The sequence below is a fragment of the Dipodomys merriami genome, unplaced genomic scaffold, assembly GCF_024711535.1.
Source record: "Dipodomys merriami isolate MVZ:Mamm:240054 unplaced genomic scaffold, mDipMer1.0.p SCAF_184, whole genome shotgun sequence".
Taxonomy (NCBI): domain Eukaryota; kingdom Metazoa; phylum Chordata; class Mammalia; order Rodentia; family Heteromyidae; genus Dipodomys; species Dipodomys merriami.
Genome location: NW_027203204.1, coordinates 1,047,333 through 1,057,419, shown reverse-complemented (window position 1 = coordinate 1,057,419; position 10,087 = coordinate 1,047,333). Strand labels below are relative to the sequence as shown.

General features: G+C 49.9%; 1 protein-coding gene across 1 annotated transcript; it reads right to left on the bottom strand.

Moving 5' to 3' along the window:
• Positions 1–1,253: 1,253 nt before the first annotated feature.
• On the bottom strand, positions 1,254–9,850 carry LOC138830129 (ankyrin repeat domain-containing protein 2). The gene is made up of 9 exons (XM_070026541.1): positions 9,764–9,850; positions 6,264–6,365; positions 5,813–5,971; positions 5,612–5,719; positions 4,690–4,788; positions 4,268–4,366; positions 2,643–2,741; positions 2,340–2,438; positions 1,254–1,546 (listed from the first exon to the last, which is right to left on the bottom strand). The coding sequence occupies exons 1-9, from the start codon at positions 9,848–9,850 to the stop codon at positions 1,400–1,402; spliced, it is 999 nt and encodes a 332-aa protein (XP_069882642.1). The 3' UTR covers positions 1,254–1,399.
• Positions 9,851–10,087: the final 237 nt, after the last annotated feature.

Here is a 10,087-nt window from a genome sequence, read left to right as displayed (position 1 = left end):
GTTCCCAGCCCCAATACGGGAAACACAGCAGTTGGCAGTTTCTAGGCAGTTCAGAGACTGGTGGAGCTGATTGGCTGAGCTGGCTTGCCCCTGCCCTGTGGGAGGGAGGCGCCAACACACTGGGTGACAAGCTGCTGTGAGAAGCCACACTTCACTTTCCTGCCAGGCATCACTGCCAAGATGGCCATGGGTCAGGCGTGTGCTAGCCGCACACAGCTCCATAGGACAGTTCTTGCAGAGTTCAGGGGAGCACAGGCTGGGCCTATCACAGAGCTGACTTATGCAAGGGCCAATCCTGGTGCCTTGCAGTTTGAGGAGTAAACAGAATGGAATGTCAGGGAAGAAGTAAAGAGAGATCCCCAGGAGAGAAAGGGGTTCCAGTTTCCCTCTGTTCCCAAGCCTTTCTAGGCCTTAGCCTTCTTCTACTTCTGTGTGTGTGTGTGTGTTGTGTGTGTGTGTGTGTGTGTGTGTGTGTGTGTGTGTGTGTGTGCATGCATGCGCATGTTTGCATGCCAGTTTGGGGGCATAAATTCAAGGCCTAGGGAGTGTCCCTGAGTTGTTTTTGCTCAAGGCTACTGTTCTACCACTTGAGCCACAGCTCCACATCAGGCTTTTTGGTAGTTAATTGAAGTGTCTCATGGCCAGGTGCTGGTGGCTCAAGCCTGTAATCCTAGCTACTCAGGAGGCTGAGATCTGAGGATCATAGTTCAAAACCAGCCTGGGCAGGAAAATCTGTGAGACTCTTATTTCCAATTAACCACCAGAAAACTGGAAGTGGCACTGTGGCTCAAGTGGCAGAGCACTTGCCTTGAGCTCAAGAGCTGAGGGACAGCGCCCAGGCCCAGAGTTCAAGCCCCATGACCCACATACACACACAAAAAAGTCTCATGGATTTTCCTAACCAAGCAGGTTTCAAACTCCTATCCTTACAGCTCAGCCTCCAGAGTACCAAAGGGTCTATACCCTTTGGTATACATGAGCCAGTGGCACCTGGCTCTAGCTTTTATTTTATTTTTGCCGGTCGTGGGACCTGAACTCTGGGCCTGGGTGCTGTCCCTCAGCTCTTCAGCTCAAGGCTAGTGCTCTACCACTGGAGCCACAGCACCACTTCCAGTTTTTTTCTGTTTATGTGGTGCTGAGGAATCGAACCCAGGGCCTCCTCATGCATTCAAGGCAAGCACTCTACCACTGAGTCACCTTCCCAGCCCCTAGCTTTTATTCTTAAATATTTGGAACACAAATGAAAGACAGCATCATAAATAACAAAACCAACTTTTTATTGTGCTAATCCGTGAGTGTTTCTGGACCTCACAGAAGAGTGGTTAGGTCCCATTAGCTCTGAGGATCACTCTAGGACCATCTGGCTGCACCCAGAGGATGAAGGGGTTAGGACAGGCATTTACTGAGCTGGTACAGGCTGGGGAGTCTCTCGTCCACTCGCAGGTCCCTCAAATCCATTCTGCTCTGACTCTGGCTCAGGATGCTCCAGAGCATGCCGGGTGTCAGACTGCCACAACTGCACCAGGTCTGTGGGGGTCTTTCCTGCCTGAGGGGAACCACAAGGAGATCTATTCCTGGGTTGAAGTCTACCCAAAGGTGCCTTCAACTATACCAATGATTCTCCACTGAGGCAACTGACCAGGGGGTGAAGCCATTTTGGTGGGCGTATCAGGGGTGGGGTGTGAGGTGCTACTGTTATCAAGTGGGCAAAGGCCAGAGATGCTGCTTGGACATCCTACCAGGCACAGGACAGCCCCCACCCCAACAAAGAATTTTCCAGCCTCTAGTCATAGCGCTGAGTTTGATGAACATCCACACTCTGAGAGTTCTATTGCTTTTCCTTGCATCCCTTTAGGGATTCCTATGCCCCTGTCTTGTGTCACTGCTTTGGGCCCCAAAGAAAGACTAGGGCCAAGAGACTTGGTCCTCAAAAGGAAGACTATAAGCTTCAAGGGACACTGATCCTTTCAAAACTCAAGGACTGCCAGGAACCAACACAGTGTTGTCATGGACATCGCAAGTGTTTTGGTTCCTTCAAGCCCTGTTCCTCCATGACAATGGTCTCCTTGTGTCTACCCCCTTAGGATCCTTTTTGGCCTATCTTAAGGGCTTACAGGAAGCCCTCTTACTGGCCCTCCTGCTGTTTCTCCATACGTGTACTCTGGACATTGACATGGGTAGGGAGAAGTGGTAGGTTAGAATGGAAAAGGACACGTGCCTGTATTGTGCTTAAGGTCAGAGCCAATGATGGCTGAGGCAGAGGCTGCCCCAGGGCCTCCAGACCTTCCACTGTGCAAGGTTTTACTCTAGTTACTGAATCAGGGAAGGAATGAACTCACCAGGTTCTTGGTCATCATGTCAGCCCCATGCAGAAGCAGCAGCTTGATGATTTTGTAGCGGTTGAGCCTTACAGCATCGTGCAGGGCACTGTCTCCTTCCTAGAGTCAATGTAGCACTCAGCATGGCCCTTAGGGACAGTGGGTGGGGAGCCGGGTGACAGGAAGTGGGCTAGGGACCTTATTCAAAAGCTACAATTCTGTGATCCCACAAGGAAGCACCATTCACCCACTTGTGGCATCATTTAGTTGCCCATACACCCAGGGTGGTGGTGGCAAGCAGCAGGGAGGTAGGTGGGCACTCACTCTGTCTTTGGCATTGATGTCCAAGCCCAGGGATAGAAAGTGCTCCACAATCTCCACATGTCCAGTACGGACAGCCACATGCAGGGGAGTGCTCAGCAGCTGCATTGGAGGGAAGAGGAGCTGCAGTTAGAGGGGGTTGGACTAGGGTGCCCTAGTGTGAAGGCTGCCCCCATGCCAGCTTAATCCCCCTCCCAAGTCCTGGGCCCTAAAATGGGAGGGAATGGCAGCATTTCCCACCATCCTATCCAGTGCTCTAACTGTAAAGCTTCAAACTTCCCCTGAATGCTTCCTCTGGAAGCCAGTCATGGTTTCCCTCTCATCCAGCTATGAGCAACTGTTTCCTTCTGTATCATCATCATCATCACATGACAGAGAGAAAACCTAGAAACTTGCACATACTAAGCAAGCGCTTTACCACTGAGTCCCAGTCCCAGTCAAACCTTCATTTTATTATTATTACCTTTAGTTATACAAAGGAGTTGCCATTCAACAAAGCACTTCTTTTTAAAATAATGATAACAGATGCTATTTATTGAGAGATGACCATGTGATGGGGATAGCAAAAGCTTTATGTTGAGTAAGTAACTAATTTGCATACACTTTCCCACTTAATCTATGCAAGAACTCTGTGAAACATTTCATACATGAGGAATAGAGGCTCAGAAGCTTAGTTACTTATTCATAATGTATGAATGAATGAATGAATGGATGGATCGATGGATGGATGATAGGTTAATAAATGGACAAATAAATGAAAAAAAATGAGTGGATGGAGAAGTAGATAAACAGAAATATAGAAGGCTGATGGATAAATAAATCCTGTACTTCTGGGGCTGAGAAGGTGGCTCAGTGGTAGAGTGCTTGCCTTGCATGCATGAGGCCCTGGGCTCGATTCCTCAGCACCACATAAGCAAACAGAAAAAAAAAGCCAGAAGTGGCGCTGTGGCTCAAGTGGTAGAGTGCTAGCCTTGAGCTGAAGAGTTGAGGGACAGGGCCCAGGCCCAGAGTTCAGGCCCCACAACCGGACCCCCCCCAAAAAAAATCCTGTACTTTTGATGGGGCCTCAAGTCTCCAACATACTGTTTTTTGTTTTGTTTTGTTTTGTTTTGTTTTTGGTCTGGTCGTGGGGCCTGAACTCTGGGCCTGGGCCCTGTCCCTCAACTCTTCAGCTCAAGGCTAGCGCTCTACCACTTGAGCCACAGCGCCACTTCTGCCTTTAAACTATCTTTTTTTAATAATAATTTTATTGGGACTAAAGGATTACATAAATCTCACAAATTTCACAGTATTGCAGGATAGTGATGTTTAAAGTTACAAACACAATTTAACCTTCACAAGGAACTGTCATTATCTTGGTCTATATTTGTGAATTCTACAAGCTTTGACAGTACAACTATTTCTTCTGTGTTGCCAACATCATGTCTTTTATTCTTTTCCATTCTCTGTTCTTCCTGCTCTGACCTCCAGAGCAGGTCCCTTAAGGGCCTGCAGCTACTTTGCAGCTGAAACTCTAGAAACTCTAGACTAACTCACTACTACTTTGCTACCACCAGCGCTTACCTGAACTTTCTTCCCCCTCCCCACCCCCCTCCATGTCTCTTGCACCTGACCATTGCTTGTCCCACCTTATCTCTCACATTGGTGTCTGCCCCTCGGCTTTGCAGGAGTTTCACGACCTCCAAATGGCCTCCACGGCAGGCCCAGTGCATGGCGGTGCAGTCCAACTAGAAGGGAAGAATGGCAGAGCTGCAGGAAAGGGAGAAAGGACTCCCAGCCCAAAGGGTAGGGGAACACCTAGCAGAAAGGTACAAGGGACGGGCATAGACACTCCAGGAAGACTAATCATGGCCTGTCCCATCCAAGCCAGAGTTATAGAGGATGCTCAGGAAGGAGATTGGGCTTACACAATGTCACAGAACCCACAGAGATTGAGGCCTGGTCTGAGTAGTCTATTACGTTGCAGTTGTCCAGGGATGGCAGGGAGAGGGGTCCTATTGGTGCTGGACTCACCTCCACCCTCCCACCCAATACCTGCCCTCTCTCTCACCCGGTCTTGAAAATCCACAGTGGCCCCACTCTCCAGAAGCTTCTCCAAGATCTCCATATGGCCCTCCAGGGAGGCTCGGTGCAGGGCTGTCCTACGGAACTGTCCCCAGAGAAGATGTCAGGGCCTGGCCTCTAGATCCAGGCCTGAGGCCATCTCCCTACAAAGACAAGACCTGGGCCTTGCTGTAACTTAGTTCCGAGCCCTGAGCTGAGTCTCAGTCCTGCCAGCTCTTTCATGCTTTAGCCAGGCCAGTCCTGGAACCCCTGCCTAAGGGACTTCAACCTCCCTCCTGCCAGCCCTGCCTCTGCACAGTCTGTCATGCACTCACCTCTAGGAGTGCTTGATGATAATCTGGCACACCTTCAAGATGGTACTTATATGTCATTACTGACACCTCCATGCCAGAACTACCCTAAGGGTCCAGGTGACTCCTAAGTATAGAGGACTTTGGAGGGTAGGCAAATTCTGCTGGCCTCTATTTCCCCCAAATGCGAGCACCGGGACAGGATGAGCGGCTCCCACCCATGACTGAGTCGGGGAAACAAACTTCTTCCCCTCTCACTACTGCTACTTTCTGCTCAGCCACAGTGCCTTCTTTCCATATGCTAGTAATCTGGCCATGGGCGGTCTCCTAGGGCTTTCAACCCTTGTTGTTTCTTTTTGTTTTTGTATTAGCACAAAGCAAAGAAAAAAGGGAATATGGGACGTTTGTTATTCTGGAGGTGTACCCACTTGCAGAAAGATCTAAGAAAGATTTGGGTAGACTGCTGGGTAAGGAAGATAGCATCTAATCTGGACTCCATTAATGCACCCAACAAATGCGCATAGTTATGTTACAGTCTTCCTAATGGGCTGAGCCAAGATCTAAGGCGATTCTGAAAGGGAGGCCGGTACCAGTACCGGCAAGGGGGATAGCCATCACCTCATCGCAGGTGTCAGCTGAACCCCCATCAGCCAGGAACTTCTCAATGACCTTCATTTTCCCCTCTACTGCAGCTTTCAGAAATGTCTCCTCATCCACAGGGCCGGTCTGTAGCAGAAGCATCAGTCATTGTGGTGGATGCTGTGACCCAGGGCCTCTCTCTCCCCCAGCCCACAAAGGAGTTCTCCTCAGAACACTTACTATCTCCTCAGGTTCTGGAGAAGGTTCCTGGGAGGCGGCCAGAGCTTCCCGTTTCTTCTGCTTGCGTTTTTTCCTTAGTTCAATGAGGTTCTGGATCCCACCCACATCAATGATCTCACGCCGAAGGTCCAAGGATGTCTTGCGCACACGCTCTTGGCCCTGGGTAAGGATGGCCTATCAACCCTCCCCCAAGGCATGGACTTTGCCAGCCTTGGAAGATCCCTGAACTAAGCAGAAGGCAGGGATGGGGTGGTAGGGAGTCCTCAAAACATAGGGACCCAAGGTCCAGCTTTTCTTCTAGGACAGGATTCAAGAATCTGGCACAGATTCAAGAGTTGTGACTCTGCAGAAATACAGTTTCTCTATGGGTGCTGAGTGGCGCCTCTGGGGAAAGAAAGGAAGGGCTAGGCCATGACTGTCTCTGAGCACAGACACCAGGTCCTCCACTTACCTTCACCTTTTGTAAAGCAGGACTCTGCGCCCCCAGGTGTTTCTCATCCTCTAGCACCAGCAAGTCCATGGGCAGCTTCCCGTGGGTGGAACCTTGGAGTTTCTAGAGAGCGGAGAAGAGCACCTACTCCAGAACTTAGGGGTTCTCCTGCATTCACCCAAAGGAGACTATACAAGATCTCCTGTGTGGCCTCCGAGCCCAGATGAAAGCAGGACTCCTAAGGAGCCATCGAAAAGGTGACAATTTCCCCATCCCAGCCTTAATTCCAATCCTGCCTGAAATACTGCTTACAGAGACTGGCATGGCCCCCCAACCAAGCAAGCCTGAAGCACTGGAGTGAGTTCATCCACAGAGGATCAGCTCTAGGATGCCCTGCAGATACCAAAATCTGTGCATGCTCAAGATCCTTGTATCAAACAGAACATTATTTGCATATAATATAATCTATACACATCCTGTGTGTGTGTGTGTGTCTCCATCTGTATTGGGGCCTAAGCTCAGGGCCTGGGTGTGGTCCCTTAGCTTTTTCACTCAATGTTGGCACTCTACCACTTCAGCCACAGCTATACTTTCAACTTTTTGGTGGTTAGCTGGAAATAAGTTTCATGGACTTTCCTGTCCTGCTGGTTTCAAATGGAATGCTCAGATCTGTCTCCCAAGTGGCTAGGATTACAGATGTGAGCCAACCCAGTATCTGGTTCACCCATGGATTTTTTTTTTTTTTTTGTCAGTTGTGAGGCTTGAACTCTGGGCCTGGGCACTGTCCCTCAGCTCTTCTGTTCAAGGCTAGTGTTCTACCACTTAAGCCACAGCACCATTTCCAGTTTTCTGGTGGTTTATTGGAGGTAAGAGTCTCACAGACTTTCCTGCCTGGGATGGATTTGAGCCACGATCCTCAGATCTCAGCCTCCTGAGTAGTTAGGATTATAGGCATGAGCCACCGGCGCGCAGCTACCCAGGGACTTTTTGTTGTTGTTGGTCGTGGGGCTTAAACTCTGGGACTGGGCACTGTCCCTTAGCTCTTCAGCTCAAGGCGAGGGCTCTTATCACTTGAGCTACAGTGCCACTTCCAGTTTTCTGGTAGTTTACTGGAGATAAGAGTCTCACAGACTTTCCTGCCCAGGCTGGCTTTGAACTGTGATCCTCAGATCTCAGTCCTGAGTAGCTAGTAGTACAGGCAAGAGCCACTGGCACCTGGCTCACCCATGGACTTTTAAGGCCATCTATCCATGTAGACTCTATTGCTCCTCACTTCAGATTTGTGGGCTGACGTACAGTAGGCACTCAATGAGTGTTAAATTGGATGTTAGTGCATGAAACAAAACAAAACTTCCACTTGGCTTCATAGTGTTGTGCAGGTTACAAGACAGGAGAGAATGCCCAGAAGTGCTTGGCACCAAGCCAGGCACTGGGTGGGAAGTTTGGCTTGGCAACACCCTGAGTTGAGTCCTCATGGTCCTGGAGCTATATTTGTTAGGTGAATGAATGGAAGAGGACTGCTGTGTCCCTTTGCTAAGGGCTCTTGTCTCCCTAATGACAGCACTCCCAGAATGACACAGCAGCATGACTCCCCTGCCTGGAACCAGCCAGTCACATGAGGCTAGGCCCTTAAGGGAAGTGAGAAGTGGAATTCCTGGAGATCCAGTCATGGCCTGGCCAGGACTGAGCAGCCTTTGTCCAGGCTAGCTCTTTCTTTTTTTTTTTTTTTGTTGGTCGTGGGGCTTGAACTCTGGGCCTGGGCACTGTCCCCCAGCTCTTCAGCTCAAGGCGAGCGCTCTACCACTTGAGCTACAGCACCACTTCCGGTTTTCTGGTGGTTTATTGGAGATAGGAGTCTCACGGTCTCTCCTGCTCCGGCTGGCTTTGAACCACGATCCTCAGATCTCAGCCTACTGAGTAGCTAGGATTACAGGCATGAGCCACCAGCGCCCGGCAGGCTAGCTCTTTCTTGAATCTGTGTTCATCTCTTCTTCTGTGGCATTCTAATGCTCCCCTCATCTGTACCCCCTCAGTCAACCACACTTCCTCTGTCTGAATGGTTTCTTTAAGCTGAGTTCCCCTAAGGCAAGTTCCTCTAGCTTTTGTGCCTCCAACAAGTTCTTCTCGAGTCATCAAAACTATCTTTCTCAAATGGGCCAGATGGCAACACTCTCCTTCACTCTACACTCAGCGGCTCCCCGCTGCCTTTTACTTAGCTTTGTCTGGTTTGTTTTCTTTGCACCTAGTATCACACTTTCTCATTACAGCCACATTTTGAAGCCCTTAACTCCTGTCATTTCTACCCCAGTTCTGGTCTGTACTTTTTTTATTTTTGGTCAGGCATGGGGCTTGAACTCTGGGCCCTGGGCGCTGTCCCTCAGCTCTTCAGCTCAAGGCTAGCACTTTACTACTTAAGCCACAGTGCCACTGCCAGCTTTTTGTTTATGTGGTACTGAGGAATCAAACCCAGGGTCTCATGCATGCAAGGCACGCACTCTACCACTGAGCCATCTTCCCAGCCCCACCACCTTTTTCTTAAATTCTTATTTTGGGACAGGGTCTCACTTTGTAGCCCAGGCTACGCTGGAACTATGTAGCCCAGCTAGCTTTGAGCTTACAATCTTCCTGCCTCTTACCATCACTTCCTGAGTGCTGAGATTATAGGCATTAGCTACCATCCTGTCCATAGAGAAGACCTTGAAGGCCCAGATGGAATTATTCAGCCACATTTTGTGCTCCTTCACGAAGTTCACATCTCTGTTTAGCCATTTCTGCCTTCTGTCTTGTTTCTTTTTTTTTTAATTTTATTTTATTTGAGAATATACTGTACAGAGGGGTTACAATTACATGGGCAGGATAATGCATACATTTCTTACCAAGCATTGCAGCCTCCTCCTTTGTTTACCTTTCACCTCCCTTCCCAGCCTCCCTTCTGTCTTGTTTCTTGACACTGCAGCTAAGGCTAAAGTGAAGAGTAGGTTGGCAACAAGAAAGCAGAGTCTGAGCCTTATCAATCTTCCATACCTCTTAACATAGGGTTCTTGGCAGAGCAGACATTAGATCAAGTGTTTGAATAAAATTTACACGCTAACAGTCTTGTCCCACTTCTTTATCCTAGAGAAAAGACAACCATGTCCCAAAGGCTTCCCTCAGCCCACATGGAAACGCCTGTGCTTCCCTTCTCAGCATCAATTCATCTTCATTCTCCTGACAGGACCAAACCCTGGGGTTCTTCATGCCCCAGCCTTCCTCAGCAGCTGGGGGAACTCGCTACAGCATACTCCTGACAGTTTCAAAACCCAAGTGGGTGGGCAGGATCTTAGGAAACTCAGCTTGGCTCTCCACTTTTACTGCTTCTACTTGGGGTACTGAAGCATCAGTGTCCCTCCCCCAGGAGTACCCTGGAACTATCTGAACCTTTGGGGACATCTGTCCAGTCCCCCCCCCCCCAAGTGCTCCCTTCCTATGACAGCGGAGATGGATCAACCAACCTCTACCCCAGCCCCATACCCTGCTCTCACCTGACTCTCCTCCTCCTGTGCCAGCCGCTGCTCAATGAGTGCTGTGGCCCTCTGCACTGCCTCAGAGCCCTCCATGGTGCTGTCCATGACTGCTTCTGCAGGCCACAGGACAGCGAGGGGCTTTATAGACAGAACATCCACCCCACCCACCAAGCGCCTTCGCCATGAGCTCACTGGCCCAATTCTCCACCTGCCTCCCCCACCTGTCACCTTCACCTCGGGCAGCCCAGGGAGTATGGGGAGTCTGGGCCAGGGAAGTTTACCCCTCCCCCAGCCCCAGGCCTATTAGAGCCAGAGGGCATAGTGCCCCAAGAGCAGAACTGT

Bases quoted from the DNA above. Each gene is read 5' to 3' on its own strand.
- LOC138830129 (XM_070026541.1), bottom strand. From the start codon at position 9,850: ATGGACAGCACCATGGAGGGCTCTGAGGCAGTGCAGAGGGCCACAGCA. The intron at 6,366-9,763 runs GTGAGAGCAGGG...TCCGCTCTCTAG, and splicing joins CACAGGAGGAGGAGAGTCAG to AAACTCCAAGGTTCCACCCA. The intron at 2,742-4,267 runs GTGGGACAAGCA...CCTCCAATGCAG, and splicing joins ACACCAATGTGAGAGATAAG to CTGCTGAGCACTCCCCTGCA.